The 17,721-nt window shown below is 45.3% G+C and overlaps 1 protein-coding gene across 1 annotated transcript in view; it reads left to right on the forward strand.

Moving 5' to 3' along the window:
• Positions 1-16,399, forward strand: part of TTF1 (transcription termination factor 1) — a 32,245-nt gene extending 15,846 nt beyond the window's left edge. Inside the window, 5 exon segments of the mRNA XM_017849889.1 lie at positions 1,464-1,473; positions 3,114-3,203; positions 5,007-5,072; positions 14,095-14,180; positions 15,859-16,399. Coding sequence (XP_017705378.1) covers positions 1,464-1,473; positions 3,114-3,203; positions 5,007-5,072; positions 14,095-14,180; positions 15,859-16,028 — 422 coding nt within the window. The 3' untranslated portion in view covers positions 16,029-16,399.
• The last annotated feature ends 1,322 nt before the right edge of the window (positions 16,400-17,721 follow it).

Here is a 17,721-nt window from a genome sequence, read left to right on the forward strand (position 1 = left end):
TAACAACTTCTCTTTGGCTAGAGACAGAAACAGTTAAGAGGCGTCCATTTCTATTTTTCCTACCTTTCAATAAGGCTGACCTTGGCCCGCAGGGCATTAACGCCACAGTATATGCGCCGACCATTAGTCATCCTCTTGGTTAGAATTTCTGTCCTACATTAAAAGGAAGAAAAACACAGTTTAACACAGTTTACTTTCAAGGGTATAGTTTTCATTAAAATTTCCTATATTTTTCTCATCTAAATTGCTCTTATTCAGAACCAACTTCTAACTTTTTTTTTTTTTGAGACGGAGTCTGACTTTGTCACCCAGGCTGGAGTGCAGTGGCACGGTCTCAGCTCACTGCAACCTCCGCTGTTCAGGTTGAAGTGATTCTCCTGCCTCAGCCTCCCAAGCAGCTGGGATTACTTACAGGTGTGCACCACCATGCCTGGTTAATTTTTGTATTTTCAGTAGAGACAGGGTTTCATCATGCTGGCCAGGCTGGTCTCGAACTCCTGGCCTCAAGGGATCCACCTGCCTAGGCCTCCCAAAGTGTTGGGATCACAGGCATGAGCCATAGTGCCTGGCCCTCAATTATTTTGACTATTTATACACAGACAGGCATTGCTCTTATTACCATTACCAGCCTTGGAACATCAAATAAGACAAATTTAGTAAAGTGAGAAATGATTTGATGATTCCTCTAATGCCAAAGCTAGTGGCTGCAGGCTGACTGAAGTTTCTAGTAAAGGCAGTGACCCAATTAAAAAGATTTTAAAAGTACTTACCTTGAATAGCAAAATTTGTCACAATCTGATAGACAGATCATTAGCTGTTATATTTACATTCTTGGTAATGGAGATACATGATCCACACGCTGATCAACACCACTGTGGCTCTTAGTGAGAGCCATCCATGTTTACAGAGTTGAAATGTACCAATGGAGGTCATTTCAATGTTACACAAGGTAAACATACACTCAGAGTTTAAGTTTACTATTTTTTATCTCAAATTAATAGCTAAATCTTGCATGTTATCTTAATTATGTTGATCCTGAACCAGTACTACCCTTAATGATCACCATGTCCTCTTTTTAACATTGGTATGTCATCCTCCAATTGAGGCTTATAATTCACTCTTCCTTTTTTTTTTTGAGATGGAGTCTCGCTCTATTGCCCAGGCTGGAGTGCAGTGGCGCGATCTCGGCTCACTGCAAGCTCCACCTTCCGGGTTTACACCATTCTCCTGCCTCAGCCTCCCGAGTAGCTGGGACTACAGGCGCCCGCCACCTTGCCCGGCTAGTTTTTCATATTTTTTAGTAGAGACGGGGTTTCACCGTGTTAGCCAGGATGGTCTCGATGTCCTGACCTTGTGATCTGCCCGTCTCGGCCTCCCAAAGTGCTGGGATTACAGGCTTGAGCCACCATGCCCGGCCACAGCTCTGCCCTTCTAATGTGCTTTCTGCTTCTGTGGTTCCTCAGATGAAGTGAGGTAGGCGTGCTCCTGGCTACATCAGTCACATGGAGATAGTTTCAGTCCTGCTCTTGCCACACATTCTTTGCTGGATATAGGTTTTCCAGGACCTGGAGAGTCGCACAGCTGGATGTCCAGCTGCAGCGAACTCCTGAAACCAGTGGTTCTGCATGCTCATGACCCCCGACCTTGCACACGAAGGGCACTCAGTGGCTCCTGAATAATAAATAGTAGGAGTGAAATCCAGAGTAGGCATATTTTATGTTAAGAGCAGACTCCTAGATCACACTGCTTATATACCTTACAACTCCAGGGAAATAAACTCCAAAGAACAGGAAATGTTGAAGGAACCAGAGCTCTTTCTACTGTCTGTTTTCAGCTAAAAGAAGGAAGAGTGAGGGCCGGGCATGGTGGCTCATACCTGTAATTCCAGCACTTTGGGAGACTGAGGCAGGTGGATCACAAGGTCAGGAGTTCGAGACCAGCCTGGCCAACATAGTGAAACCCTGTCTCTACTAAAAATACAATAAAATTAGCCGGCATGATGATGGGCATCTGTAATCCCAGCTACTCAGGAGGTTGAGGCAGGAGAATTGCTTGAACCTGGGAGGCGGAGGTTGCAGTGAGCCGAGATCGCGCCATTGCACTCCAGTCCCAGCAATAGTGCAAGACTCCGTCTCAAAAAAAAAAAGGAAGAGTGAATTATAAGCCTCAATTGGAGGATGACATACCAATGTTAAAAAGAGGACATGGTGATCATTAAGGGTAGTACTGGTTCAGGATCAACATAATTAAGATAACATGCAAGATTTAGCTATTAATTTGAGATAAAAAATAGTAAACTTAAACTCTGAGTGTATGTTTACCTTGTGTAACATTGAAATGACCTCCATTGGTACATTTCAACTCTGTAAACATGGATGGCTCTCACTAAGAGCCACAGTGGTGTTGATCAGCGTGTGGATCATGTATCTCCATTACCAAGAATGTAAATATAACAGCTAATGATCTGTCTATCAGATTGTGACAAATTTTGCTATTCAAGGTAAGTACTTTTAAAATCTTTTAATTGGGTCACTGCCTTTACTAGAAACTTCAGTCAGCCTGCAGCCACTAGCTTTGGCATTAGAGGAATCATCAAATCATTTCTCACTTTACTAAATTTGTCTTATTTGATGTTCCAAGGCTGGTAATGGTAATAAGAGCAATGCCTGTCTGTGTATAAATAGTCAAAATAATTGAGGGCCAGGCACTATGGCTCATGCCTGTGATCCCAACACTTTGGGAGGCCTAGGCAGGTGGATCCCTTGAGGCCAGGAGTTCGAGACCAGCCTGGCCAGCATGATGAAACCCTGTCTCTACTGAAAATACAAAATTAACCAGGCATGGTGGTGCACACCTGTAAGTAATCCCAGCTGCTTGGGAGGCTGAGGCAGGAGAATCACTTCAACCTGAACAGCGGAGGTTGCAGTGAGCTGAGACCGTGCCACTGCACTCCAGCCTGGGTGACAAAGTCAGACTCCGTCTCAAAAAAAAAAAAAGTTAGAAGTTGGTTCTGAATAAGAGCAATTTAGATGAGAAAATATAGGAAATTTTAATGAAAACTATACCCTTGAAAGTAAACTGTGTTAAACTGTGTTTTCTTCCTTTTAATGTAGGACAGAAATTCTAACCAAGAGGATGACTAATGGTCGGCGCATATACTGTGGCGTTAATGCCCTGCGGGCCAAGGTCAGCCTTATTGAAAGGTAGGAAAAATAGAAATGGACGCCTCTTAACTGTTTCTGTCTCTAGCCAAAGAGAAGTTGTTAACCCAGCAGAGTCTGCAGTGAGATTGCCAAGGTCCAAATCCCTGTTCCAGCACTTCTCGCATGTATGACCTACCCGTCTGAGTCTCGGTTTACTCATCTTCACTCATCTACTGAGGATGACGATAATCATACCTACCTCTTAGTGCTTTCAGGAGGATAAAAGAAAATAACATGTGAAACGTACTGTGTACTCCATGTAATTATTTTAGTCTTTGAAGCATATCATGTGGATAAAATTATTTACGCCCATTGGAAAATGGGGGCAAATGATTCAGACAGAGCCCTCCTGTGCTCCAGCATGAGCTTGTTGGTGTCATCCTTGCTTGTCTTTGGTTTTGTCTTTGAGTTCCTGGTCCATGCAGGGTCCCCGCTAAAGTGTTGAAGGGTGACGAGGAAAAGGGAGACATGGGCCCGTTTTGTGATGCCTGTGAGACTAATGGACCTGGCCCATGTCGACTGAGGAACAGCAAAGAGCAGCAGAAGCCTGTGGGTTCTGGCCCTGCTGTCCGCCTTCTTGCCCTCTGCCTCACGCGTGAGCCCTGCCTAAGGCTCACTGTGGGTTTCCTGATCCTCCTATGCCCCTGCCCAGTCTTCCCTGCTAGAGAGACAGCATAGATTAGCAGATCCAAGAGCGCATCTCAAGTCAAACAGGCCTGGGTTCCAGTGTTGGCCCCACCTATTAGTCATGCAATCTGGAGCCCATGACTGAGTCTCTTGGCACTGTTTCCCTGTCTGTAGGTCGGGGGGAGGGTTACTGTAAATGAATTTGTGCACTTTAAGGTCTTAACTGGCTCAGTGTGGTGCCTCGTGCCAATAATCCCAACACTGGGAGGCCAGGAAGATTGCTTGAGCCCAGGAGTTTGAGACCAGCCTGAGCAACATGTGGAGACTGTCTCTACAAAAAATATCTAAAAAATTAGCCAGGTATGGTGCCACGTGCTTATGGTTCCAGCTTCTTGAGAGGCTGAGGTGGGAGAGTTGCTTGAGCCCAGGAGGTTGAGGCTGCAGTGAGCCATGATCACGCCACTGCAGTCCAGCCAGGGTGACACAGCGAGACCCAGTATTTTATAAAAAGACCTTCACAATGTCTGTCACATAGTACAGATGTCCTCTTACTGTGTGTCTATGTTGAATGATGAGGTGGTGTTTTTTGCTGTGAGAAAGCAACATGGAAGGCCGGGCGCGGTGGCTCAAGCCTGTAATCCCAGCACTTTGGGAGGCCAAGACGGGCGGATCACGAGGTCAGGAGATCGAGACCATCCTGGCTAACCCGGTGAAACCCCGTCTCTACTAAAATACAAAAAACTAGCCGGGCGAGGTGGCGGGCGCCTGTAGTCCCAGCTACTCGGGAGGCTGAGGCAGGAGAATGGCGTGAACCCAGGAGGTGGAGCTTGCAGTGAGCTGGGATCCGGCCACTGCACTCCAGCCTGGGCGACAGAGCGAGACTCTGCCTCAAAAAAAAAAAAAAAAAAAAGAAGAGAAAGCAACATGGTTTGGTGAGACACACAAAGGGCTCAGAAGGAGGAGAGAGGTCTTTTCAGCCCATCTCTGCAGCCCACCAACTCACTGACCTGGATTAACCTTGGGCTGGGATGCTGACCTCACTGTGCATGTGTAATGAGGGAGCTGGAATGGGGCGAAAGCATGGATACCTTCCAGCTCTTAACACTCCACGTGTCCATGAAGATGGCTATCATGCTGATTTTTGCTTGAAAATTTAATTTTTATTTTTTCTCACAGGTTGTATGAAATAAATGTGGAAGATACTAATGAAATAGACTGGGAAGATCTTGCTAGTGCCATAGGGTAAGACCATTTGTTTAATATTAAACTAATTAAAATATAGAGATGACTTAATAAATATAATAACTCTCTATCATCTTACAGGGCTGATAATGATGCTACATTTGGAATTTTGTATAAGTGGTGCTTAAAATTCAGTGTACTTGGTGAAACCCTGTCTCTACTAAAAATACAAAAAATTAGCCGGGTGTGGTGGCGGGCACCTGTAGTTGCAGCCACTTGGGAGGCTGAGGCAGGGGGCGCCTGTAGTCCCAGCTACTCGGGAGGCTGAAGCAGGGGAATGGCGTGAACCCAGGAGGTGGAGGTTGCAGTGAACCAAGATCGTGCCACTGCACTCCAGCCTGGGTGACAGAGCGAGACTCCGTCTCAAAAAAAAATTAAAAAATTCAGTGTATTTGCTAGGAAACCAATTTGTTAGTGCAGAGGAAACAATAATTTTAGGAGCAATGTATATGGAAAGGCTGTGAGCTGCTAGGTAGATCAGGTTTTCATCACATTAAATACATCATTAGTTGGATATGTTTCTGATTTTTCTTCTCTTTTTTTAGTGTCACATAGATCATCACGCCTCAGGAGTTTTGTGATGCCAGATTTTAGCTAGAGCATAATACCGATGGCCCACCCACCTCCTTCCCATTTCAGTTTTCCAGTGGAAAAATAATTGTGTAAGGAAGTATTACCATGTAGTCTAGTTGACCTTGGCAGGCATTGGAGGTGATATTATAGGTACTTTAGTAACAATGGAGTGAATTTTCCCAGTACATACCTTTTATCAGTTCCAATTATTGAAAAATCAAAGGTTCAGAATTACTGTTCACCCACCAAATACGAGTGCCTATATGCCAGGCATTTTTCTAGGCTCTGGGGATACAGCATTGAACAAAAACCAAGTTCCTTGCCTGGTAGAGTGTTCATTCTGCTGACACAAATACCAAGTTTTGTATAGTACAGAATTAACCTAAAAACCACATTGATGATAATGATACCAAACTAATAATAATTACTGACTACCTTCTGTATACCAGGCGCAAAACGTAGTGATGAATAAGGACTTTAGGAACTCACATTTAGTTCTGGGAAGAGACTGTAAACAAATAAGCTCATTTCAGACAGCATGGTACCAAAAAGAAAACAAAAATAGAGCAGAAGGGACTGGGGGCAATCAGGGTGGTTAGGGAAGACTTTGGAAGCAGAAGCGGTAGCAGGGTAGCCATGCGGGGATGAGACTGAAGGGTGTTCGGACGGAGTAGTGAATGCAGACACCTTGAGCCAGCGCTGGCTGGGCACATTCAGGGGACTGGAAAGGGGCCAGGTGGCCCAGGACAGTGAGTAAAATGATGGTAGCAGTGGGCTGGGTGGGTCTGCAGGCCAGACTCCCACGCCTCAGGGGACTCCAGACAGTTGACAACACAGCACACGCTCTAGACATCCAGGAGTTCCAGTGACCTTTGTGTACCCAATTTGAAACTTTGTAAGCACTAGCAATTCTCTGGTTTTCAGCCCAGCTCTCACTTCAAAATCATCTGGGGAACTTTTAAAAAATACAAGTGCCACATGAATGGGGATTGGTCTGGCGTAGGGGGTCTGGCTTCGCATGAATGGGATTGGTCTGGTGTGGGGTCTGGCCGTCGGGATAGTTCAGAGCTCCAGGTGACTGATGTGCTACCCTGCCGAGACCCCGTGCTTTAGCGCTGGTTAAATGACTTGGTTGGTTCCCAGTTAGAACATTTTAGTTGTGTGTAACAATTCAAATACAGAACTGAGTATCATGCCCCACCTGTAAGGAAAAAGGACTTGACTGGTCAGTTTGATTTTACCTTTTTTTTTGGAATAGGTAATAGATTACGTAGTCCATAATTGAAGAAACATAGGCCAGGCACGGTGGCTCTTGCCTGTATTCCCAGCACTTTGGGAGGCCAAGGTGGGCAGGTCACCTGAGGTCAGGAGTTCAAGACCAGCCTGGCCAACATGGTTCAACTCCATCTACAAAAATACAAAAATTAGCCGGGCATGATGGCAGGTGCCTGTAGTCCCAGCTACTCAGGAGGCTGAGGCAGGAGAATTGCTTAAACCTAGGAGGCAGAAGTTGCAGTAAGCCGAGATCGTGCCATTGCACTCCAGCCTGGGCACAGAGCAAGACTCCATCTCAAAAAAAAAAAAAAAAGAAAAGAAAAAAGAAACATGAAAGGAAACACAGTGAAAAGTGTCCCCTCACCACTCACCGGCCACACAGCCCTGCAGGAAACCAGTGTCTATTTCCCAGAGATGGTTTATGCAAAATGTCCGCAGGATCTGAGTAATGTCCTGATGGCTAATGTTGGCTATTTATACCTACTTTCTTTTTTTACTCCTTGAATAGGAGTTACCAGAGATTGTCTTTTCAAAACACCAGCTTTGATTGCATTGACCCTATCTTGTGAGTTTTCTAATGTCAGCTCCTTATCACACCCTCCCTTCAGCTCTCTTTGAGTTTATCTTGCTGCTGTTTTTCAACTTCTTGAGATGGGTTCTTAGCTCATTTGCCATTTTTCTTTCTTTGTAATATACATTTAAGGCCATATGTTTTCTTCTAAGTACTGCTTTATTAGCAATGCCCAATTCTTTTTTCAGAAACTTTATTAGGAAAATTTTAGACAGATAACAAAATAAACGAACCTTCATGTTCCCATCACCCCAATTTAGCAACTGTCAAAAGCCAGCCATCCTTACTAAACATCTACATTCACTCCCTCCAATTATTGTTATCTTTTTTGGTAAATTTTACATACTTTGCAGCCTTAGTACCTTTCAAAATTCAAATAATTCTAGTAATTCCATTTAGAATCAAGTAATTCCATTTCTAGAACTATATTCTACAAAACAACTTCACACATCCATGAAATGACTTGTATACAAAGTAACTGACTGCAAAATAGGGGACTGGCTATATATATTTTTTACCCATACAGTGAAATTCTTTTTTTTTTTTTTTTTTTTGAGACAGAGTCTCGCTCTGTCGCCCAGGCTGGAGTGCAGTGGCACCATCTCTGCTCGCTGCATGCTCTGCCTCCTGGGTTCACGCCATTCTCCTGCCTCAGCCTCCCAAGTAGCTGGGACTACAGGCGCCCACCACCACGCCCGGCTAATTTTTTGTATTTTAGTAGAGACGGGGTTTCACCGTATTAGCCAAGATGGTCTCGATCTCCTGACCTCGTGATCCACCCGCCTCGGCCTCCCAAAGTGCTGGGATTACAGGCGTGAGCCACCGCGTCTGGCCACAGTGAAATTCTTTATAGCTACCAAAAAGAATGAGAAAGCCCCTCAGTGATGGGGCACAGAGAGCGCCAAGACACAGTCTTGGGTGAGGAAACACTGCGTGGGTCGCAGGGTGGCATGCCAGCGCCACAGAACAGGAAAGCTGCGATGTGTGTGTTTATTCGAGACTTCCAGTCTCTGTGCTCTGGACCAAATAAATCAGACCAGCCCTCCCTGCAGCCCACCTGCCACCGAAGACACTCAGGAAAGGCAAATGAAATGTGTGCAAAGTCTCTTAAAGGCTTCAAAAAGCTAAACAAGTTGTAAGAATAACAGAAAGAACCCCGCATCCCCTTCACCCAGAGTCGCCTCTTCTGAACATTCTGCTACATTAACTTTATCATCCCTGTCCCCCTCCTCCAAAGGAATACGGTTTTTCCCATAACCATTCAAGAGTTAGTGGCAGATACCACTTCCCAAGCTATGATGTTATTTTACATCACCACAGTACAATTGAGAATCAGGAAGTTTCACAATGATATAGTACCACCCTCTAAAACATAGTCCACATTCAGATTTCACCAGTCCTCCCAGTGATGTCCTTGGTAGCATTTCCCCTCTTTAACTGTACCATTTCCTTAGTGTCCTTTTTTTTGTTTGTTTTTTTTTTTGGAGACAACCGTCTCACTCTGTTGCCCAGGCTGGAGTGCAATGACGTGATCTCGGCTCACTGCACCCTCCGCCTCCTGGGTTCAAGCAATTCTTGTGCCTCAGCCATCTGAATAGCTGGAATTAGAGGCATGCACCACCCTGCCTGGCTAAATTTTTTTTTTTTTTTTCAATTACTTAATTTTCTTTCTTTCTTTTTTTTTTTTTTTTTGAGACAGATTTTCACTCTTGTTGCCCAAGCTGGAGTGCAACAGCATGATCTCAGTTCCCTGCAACCTCCACCTTCTGGGTGCAAGCAGTTCTCCTGTCTCAGCCTCCGAGTAGCTGGGATTACAGGTAACTGCCACCACACCTGGCTAATTTTTGTATTTTTAATAGAGACAAGGTTTCACCATGTTGGCTAGGCTGGTCTCAAACTCCTGATGTCAAGTGATCCACCCACTTCAGCCTCCCAAATTGCTGAGATTACAGGCATGAGCCACCACACCCAACCTTTTGTGTGTGTGTGTGTGTGTGTGTGTGTGTGTATTTTTAGTAGAGATGGAGTTTCGCCATGTTGCCCAGGCTAGTCTTGAACTCCTGGCCTTAAGTGAAGAGATGGGGTTTTGCCATGTTGTCCAGGCTAGTCTTGAACTCGTGGCCTTAATCCCTCTCAAAGTGCTGGTATTACAGATGTGAGCCACCATGCGTGGCCTTCCTTACTGTCTTTTAATCTGTGAAGATCGTCCATCTTTGCTGTTGATGGTAGTGAAATATTGGAGGTATACAGGCTAGGTGTTTTGTCGAATGTCCGCAGTTGACACTTGTCTAGTATTTCCTCTTGAGGAGATTCAGGCTGTGTCCTTCTGGCAGGAGGACAGCATATTCCTGATGTTTTCTATCACTGCATTATGTCATGAGGCACATGATTCTCGTTTTGATTATTTGGCTAAGGCAGCATCTGCCTCTTTTCCCCACTGTATAAAAATACTGGTTCTTCCTTTGGTGGCAAGAAATGGCTGTGGGGAGACATTCTGAGACTATATAAAGATCCTGTTTCTCTTTAAGCTTCTGTCAGTTTCCTTGTGGTTTTCATTTGCATTTCTCATCTGTGAAGTGAGATTGAACATGGCTCTTGTGTTTATAAGCTGTCTCTCTTTACCTTCACTGTGAGCCTTCACTGTACATAGCTCTTGCATTTTAATCAGTTCCTGTGATTGGAGAGGCCACCACTCTCGATATCTGAACTTAACTGCTTGCTAAGTAAGGGAGAGCTGGGCTGCAGCGCACAGGCCCTCTGCGTGTTGTCGAGCATCATGGGGCTCAGGGATCAGTGACTTTCAGATGCAGGGATGTTGAGGGATTGCTTGGCCTTTGGTTTTGGAAGGTAGACAGTAGGGTGAGGCTGCTGCAGCCTGTCTGACTTCCAGAAGTGTGGCTACTGGTGTGAGGTCCCATTGGTCCATTAGGAAAGGTTTTGTTTTGTTTCTAGTCAATATTCTGTGGAACCATTAAGAAGGATTTAAACTGGTTCTCGTGGTTAGTCATTTATGGTTTGGGATTATAACCAAACAAGAAAGGATACTCTGTCTCTTCCTTCTTGAATGTGGAGAATTGGAAACTCTCAGTCCAGGCCCTGCCAGGATTCACAGATACATGCCGTGGTCCCAAAGCCTTTTCTTTTCTAGCTCATCTGAGGGTCAGGGTACCTACTCTTCAGCACCATAGGCCCCAAGCAGGGAGGGTGCCAGGTGCTTTGAAGGAGGTGACGCTGATGTGCACCCCACCAGCTCCCATCTTGAGAACGACTTACATTGACAAAGCCCTTTATAATGTCAAACCACTTTTAAAAAATTCAGCTTTCCGGCCGGGCGCGGTGGCTCACGCCTGTAATCCCAGCACTTTGGGAGGCCAAGGCAGGTGGATTGCTTGAGGTCAGGAGTTTGAGACCAACCTGCCCAACATGGTGAAACCCTATCACCCCATCTTTACTAAAATGCAACAATTAGCTGAGCGTGGTGGCAGGCACCGGTAATCCCAGCTAGTGGGGAGGCTGAGGCAGAATTGCTTGAACCCGGGAGATGGAGGCTGCAGTGAGCCGAGATTGCGTCACTGCACTCCAGCCTGAGCGACAGAGCCAGGCTCCGTCTCAAAAAAAAAAAAAAAAAAACACTTTTCCATTAAATTTGTGTTTACTTTGTGACATTTCTTTAAATCACATCACTTGTAAAATTAAAATGGGTTTTTATGGTTTTAAGTAAAACTACATGTTTAAAAACTGATTATTAAGCTGGGTATGGTGACACATGCCTGTTGTCCCAGCTACTCTGGAGGCTGAGGTGGGAGGATCGCTTGAGCCTGGGAAACAGAAGTTGCAGTGAGCCGAGATCACACCACTGCACTCCAGTCTGGGTGACAGAGTGAGACCCTGTCTCAAAAAAATAAATAAAAATAAATAAAAGGGCCCCACGAAATCCAGGCCGGGGGTAACTGAGGAACTGATTATCTATTTAAGATTTACAAATCTCAAAACTCTAAGATAGAGACTGTGGCATCTAGTCAAATCCTGTTTGAAACACTAGATACTCTCAAAGTTTTAATAACAAAATGGTAAAAATTATATTGAAGGTTCAGTCTCCTGAGATTCTTAAAAACTTCTTTTTTTTTTTTTCGAGACGGAGTCTTGCTCTGTCGCCCGGGCTGGAGTGCAGTGGCCGGATCTCAGCTCACTGCAGGCTCCGCCTCCCGGGTTTACCCCATTCTCCTGCCTCAGCCTCCCGAGTAGCTGGGACTACAGGCGCCCGCCACCTCGCCCGGCTAGTTTTTTGTATTTTAGTAGAGACGGGGTTTCACCGTGTTAGCCAGGATGGTCTCGATCTCCTGACCTTGTGATCCACCTGCCTCAGCCTCCCAACGTGCTGGGATTACAGACGTGAGCCACTGCGCCCGGGCCAATGAAAGCATTTCTTACCATTTTGGTGTATTTTTTTCTTTTTTCCCCCTTTTTTTTTTGAGACGGAGTCTTGCTCTGTCGCCCAGGCTGGAGTGCAGTGGCCGGATCTCGGCTCACTGCAAGCTCTGCCTCCCAGGTTCACGCCATTCTCCTGCCTCAGCCTCCCGAGCAGCTGGGACTACAGGCGCCCGCCACCATGCCCGGCTAATTTTTTTTTTTGTATTTTTAGTAGAGACGGGGTTTCACCGTGTTAGCCAGGATGGTCTCGATCTCCTGACCTCATGATCCGCCCGTCTCAGGCCTCCCAAAGTGCTGGGATTACAGGCTTGAGCCACCGCGCCCGGCAGATTCTTAAAAACTTCTTTGTGAATGATATAAGCAGGATTTAAGGATAGCATCTCCACCTAATGAGGTGTAACACTTGCTTAGTTTTAAAATGTCCAGATCAATGATTGTTATTTCTCGAAGCATGGGCTTGGGTCTGCAGCATGTTGGGTGCACAGCATTATGGGAAGGGGAAAGGCACAGGCTGCCTCAGAGCTGGGGTTTCAGAGTGAGACACATTTGGCATAGAGTCCAGGGGCTCCACTTCAAGTCTGTGGGCAATTGTTACCTCTTTGTCTGAGCCTTTTGTTTCCTCATCTGCATGATGGCCTAATAGGCCATCAGGAGGGCTAAAGGAGATAATGGGCCAGGTGCAGTGGCTCATGCCTGTAGTCCCAGCACTTGGGAGGCCAAGGCGGGTGGATCACCTGAAGTCAGGAGTTCAAGACCAGTCTGGCCAGCATGGTGAAACCCTGTCTCTACTAAAAATACAAACGTTTAGCCCGGCGTGGTAGCGGGCACCTGTAATCCCAGCTACCCAGGAGGCTGAGCCAGGAGAACAACTTGAACCCTGGAGGCAGAGGTTGCAGTGAACCGAAAATGTGCCTCTTCACTCCAGCCTGGGTGACAGAGCAAGACTCCATGCCCCCCAAAATAAAGAAGATAATACAAGAAAAAGACATAGTCTGGTACCTGGCACATACGTTCTCAGCTAGTGGTTACTGTAATGAAGAGGTTGGAAGAATCATCACCTTTTACCTCTACATACTTAACAGATCAAATTCTTCATGCTAATTATTTTAACTACTGGATTAGTTGTTTTTTAATGTTCCCCTTTTATTAGGAAAAGGTGCCCAAAAGTTAAGTTAGTGGTTTTACTGTAAAAAACAATTAAAGAGCCAGGCACGGTGGCTCAAGCCTGTAATCCCAGCACTTTGGGAGGCTGAGACGGGTGGATCACGAGGTCAGGGGATCAAGACCATCCTGGCTAACACGGTGAAACCCCATCTCTACTAAAAAATACAAAAAACTAGCCAGGCAAGGTGGCGGGCCCCCGTAGTCTAGCTACTCGAGAGGATGAGGCGGGAGAATGGCGTAAACCCGGGAGGCGGAGCTTGCAGTGAGCTGAGATCCGGCCACTGCACTCCAGCCCGGGCGACAGAGCAAGACTCCGTCTCAAAAAAAATAAAAAATAAAAAACAATAATTTCTGACCCACTTACTGTAAATTGAAATGTATTGTAAATTGAAAATGTACCAAAACCTCGTAAGCATCTGCTTTTTTTAGCTTTGTAAAATAAACATCAGGGAACATCTGTCTTTGAATTGTGACCAATACGTATGTGTCCTGAGTGTAATGATTAAGAGGGTAGGATCTGGAATCACACTACCTGCTGAAGTCTCTGCTCTATCCCTGATTAGCCGTGTGAGCTTGGGCAACTTCTCTGTGTCTCAGTTTCCTCATCTCTCCAGCACCAGGGAGAGAGTGGTAACTCCCTCCTTGAGTTGTCGCGAGGATTATTTATTGCTGCAGTTAACGTGCTTAGGCAGGGCTGAGCACCAGGTAAGCATCAGCACATTGGCCAGCATTATACTTTGCCTTCTCGACTAGTGATACAAGTTATTTTAATTTAAACAGAATCCATTCTATACTACTGATTCTTTTTCCCCTTTACGTTTTTTAAACCAAATAAACAGTAGCTTTCCATCTTCCACAAAAATTGTGTCATATTTGTATCACACATGTATGGTGATCTTATTTTATGTAAAGCTATAAACCTCACCTGAATAAATGTACTTACTACACTGGATTGAAATCATAGATTTTAAACTAACTTACTTTTATCTTTTCTTTCCTTTTCTAAAGTGATGTTCCTCCATCTTATGTTCAAACTAAATTTTCTAGGCTGAAAGCTATCTATGTTCCATTTTGGCAGAAAAAGACTTTTCCAGGTTAGTATTCTTAATATTTATATGGCTAAGAACATGGCGTTTGGTGCCACATGCTGGTAATGAAAGTCACCTAGGCAAGCGACTGGACTTACAGCCTCAGCTTCATCAGCTGCAAAATGGTGGAAACAGGCAGGTGTAATCCCTACATGGCAGGACTTCCCGAAGTCCTAAATGAGGTCATGAACGTGTACGGTGTGGTCATCCCGGTGCTTGACACTTAGTGACCACTCTGTAAATAGCTGAGTCCTGCTGGTGTTGCCATCACACACTCATGTGCACACAGCACATGCACACGACATGCCTGTGCACCACACCACATGCATGCACTCACACACACCACATGCACGTACACACATACACATGCACATACACACGGAAGCATACACACGTTCCGGAAAGAATGAAAGACACCCAGTTCCTTCTTTGTAGCCATTTGTGGATGTTTTCGATTTGTAAGTCCCAAACTCAGATCATCAGAGCCATGTGAGGAACTTGTTAAAAACACAAATTCTAGCCGGGCGCGGTGGCTCAAGCCTGTAATCCCAGCACTTTGGGAGGCTGAGACGGGCGGATCATGAGGTCAGGAGATTGAGACCATCCTGGCTAACACGGTGAAACCTCGTCTCTAGTAAAAATAAAAAAACTAGCCGGGCGAGGTGGCGGGCGCCTGTAGTCCCAGCTACTCGGGAGGCTGAGGCAGGAGAATGGCGTAAATCCGGGAGGCGGAGCTTGCAGTGAGCTGAGATCCGGCCACTGCACTCCAGCCCGGGCGACAGAGCGAGACTCCGTCTCAAAAAAAAACAAAACAAAACAAAACAAAAAAACACAAATTCCTGGCCAGATGCAGTGGCTTATGTCTGTAATCCCAACACTTTGAGAGGCCAAGGTGGGAGGATCACCTAAGACACGGAATTCAAGACCATCCTGGGCAACATAGAGAGACCCTCCCCCCCTCCACACACACCCCTATCTCTACAAAAAATACAAAAATTATCCGGGAATGGTGGTGCATGTCTGTGTTCGCAGTTACTTGGGAGGCTGAGGTGGGGGGATTGCTTGAGCCTGGGAGTTCCAGGCTGCAGTGAGTGTGATCACACCACTGCACTCCAGCTGGGGTGACACAGCGAGACCCTATCCCAAAAAAAAAAAAAAAAAAAAATACAGATTTCTGGGCCTCATTTCAGATCTACCAATTCCTAGTCTCTAGACCGAGTCCAGAGCCTGGATTTTCACTAACAAACTTGCAGGCCTGTGCTCTCTCTCAGTATCTGCGCAGCACTGGTGTTTCTCCTGGGCCCACCATTTGGATGATATCGTATCCTGGGCTGTGATGAAATGCGTCTTTGCGTTCAGCAGACATCACTACCCGGGTTTGAATCCTTATGAACTCCATGGCCTTGGGCAAGTCTCTTAATGTTTGTATGCCTTGGTTTCCTCAATTGAAAACAAGTTAAAATAGTGCCTAACTCTGTAGCATTTTTGCAAGGATTGAAGAAGTGAATGTGAGTAAACCAATTGGAACCAGAGAAGTGAATGTGAGTAAACCGATTGGAACCAGACCTTACACACAGCAATAACAGGAGCAGTTCATAGTCATTACCAGTCTCCTGTATGCCTCAACTGTGATAAGAGGCCTTGTATAGACAGATAATTGCACAATTAAATTTCTTTTCTGTAGAGATCATCGACTACCTTTATGAGACGACTCTACCTTTGCTTAAAGAAAAGTTAGAAAAGATGTTGGAGAAAAAAGGCACTGAAATCCAGACTCCTGCACCACCCAAGCAAGTTTTCCTGTTTCGAGACATCTTTTATTATGAAGACGATAGTGAAGGAGAGGACATATAAAAAGAAAGTGAAGGTCAGGCGCCGTGGCTCACGCCTGTGATTCCAGCACTTTAGGAGGCTGAGGCTAGTGAGTCATCTGAGATCAGGAGTTCAAGACCAGCCTGATCAACATGGTGAAGACCTGTCACTACTAAAAATGCAAAAATTAGCCGGGTGTGGTGGTACTCACCTGTAATTTCAACTTGGTAGGCTGAGGCAGGAGAATCACTTGAACCCAGGAGGCGGAGGTTGCAGTGAACCAAAGTCGCACCACCGCATGAGAGAGAGATTACTATTTCTTGTCCCTTTTTATCAGTTTGATTATATTTATATATATGTGTTAGTAAATCTGTTTTCAGTATTGATGTTTAATAAAGAATGTACAATGGCCAGAGTTCTACTCTTTCCTCTAGAGCATTAAAATGTATTGTCATTCATATTAAAGTGTATTTGAATGTGAAAAGAAAGAGGAACATATGAATTGATTTAATAAATAATTACAACTAACGGTTTTATTAAAGGACAAAAGTTTCACAAATCCCTCTAATTGTAGCAGAGAATAGGGTCACATTCTATGAACATTTCATTACGTGAGTTCAGCTATATGGGTACTGAATGAAAATGAGAGTTAACAATTTCAGAAAAGTATGTGCCCTTCCGCTGTGTTTCCAGTTGTTTAGATGTGTGCTCTCCATGTATATATGTATCACATTCGTGTTAGGTGGAAGTTGTGAATCAAGTTCCCTCAAACTGGTCTCTTTCCCTTGTACCTGTCATAGTGTACATAGCTCATCTTCCTGAGTTTGATTCTAGTGTTCAAAGATAAGTATTTTTCATATAAGATGTCCTGTCAAAGCAAGTCACTGAACTTACCTGGTATTTAACTGAAAACAAACAAAAAACAGCAATCTCTTCCATTGCTTGTAAAAAAAACTGGCTTAGGCCAGGCACAGTGGCTCACGTCTATAATCCCAGCACTTTGGGAGGCCAAGGCAGGAGTATCACTTGAGCCCAGGAGTTCGAGACCAGCCTGGCAACATAGTGAGAACTTGTCTCTATAAAAAGGAAGGAAGGGGCCGGGCGTGGTGGCTCATGCCTGTAATCCCAGCACTTTGGGAGGCCGAGGTGGGCAGATCACAAGATCAGGAGATCGAGACGATCCTGGCTAACACGGTGAAACCCCATCTCTACTAAAAATGCAAAAAAAAAAGGAAGGAAGGGAGGAAGGGGTGGGAGGACAGGAGGGGAGGGGACACTCTGTTATATTTATCGAAAGGTGCTAGCCAGGTGTGGTAGTGCAGCCTATGGTCTTAGCTACTCAGGAGGCTGAGGTGGGAGGATCACTTGAGCTCAGGAGTTTGAGGCTGTAGTGAGCTGTGATGGCACCATGTACTCCAGCCTGGGGGACAGAGACAGACCAGACACTTAAAAGAAAAAAAAATGTGTCAGGCAGTCAGGCACAACTCCTGTAGGATATTCAAAGATCATTTCAATGGTGGACTAATGGTGGACCTATTCCCATCAATCAGGAAAGCAGAACCACCCTAGATTATTGTTTTCCTTTTTCTTTTTTTTTTTTTTTTTTTGAGACGGAGTCTTCGCTCTGTCACCCAGGGCTGAGTGCAGTGGCCCAGATCTCAGCTCACTGCAAGCTCCGCCTCCCCCGGGTTCACGCCATTCTCCTGCCTCAGCCTCCTGAGTAGCTGGGAACTAC

The sequence above is a fragment of the Rhinopithecus bieti genome, unplaced genomic scaffold (assembly GCF_001698545.2).
Source record: "Rhinopithecus bieti isolate Rb0 unplaced genomic scaffold, ASM169854v2 scaffold_31823, whole genome shotgun sequence".
Lineage (NCBI taxonomy): Eukaryota > Metazoa > Chordata > Mammalia > Primates > Cercopithecidae > Rhinopithecus > Rhinopithecus bieti.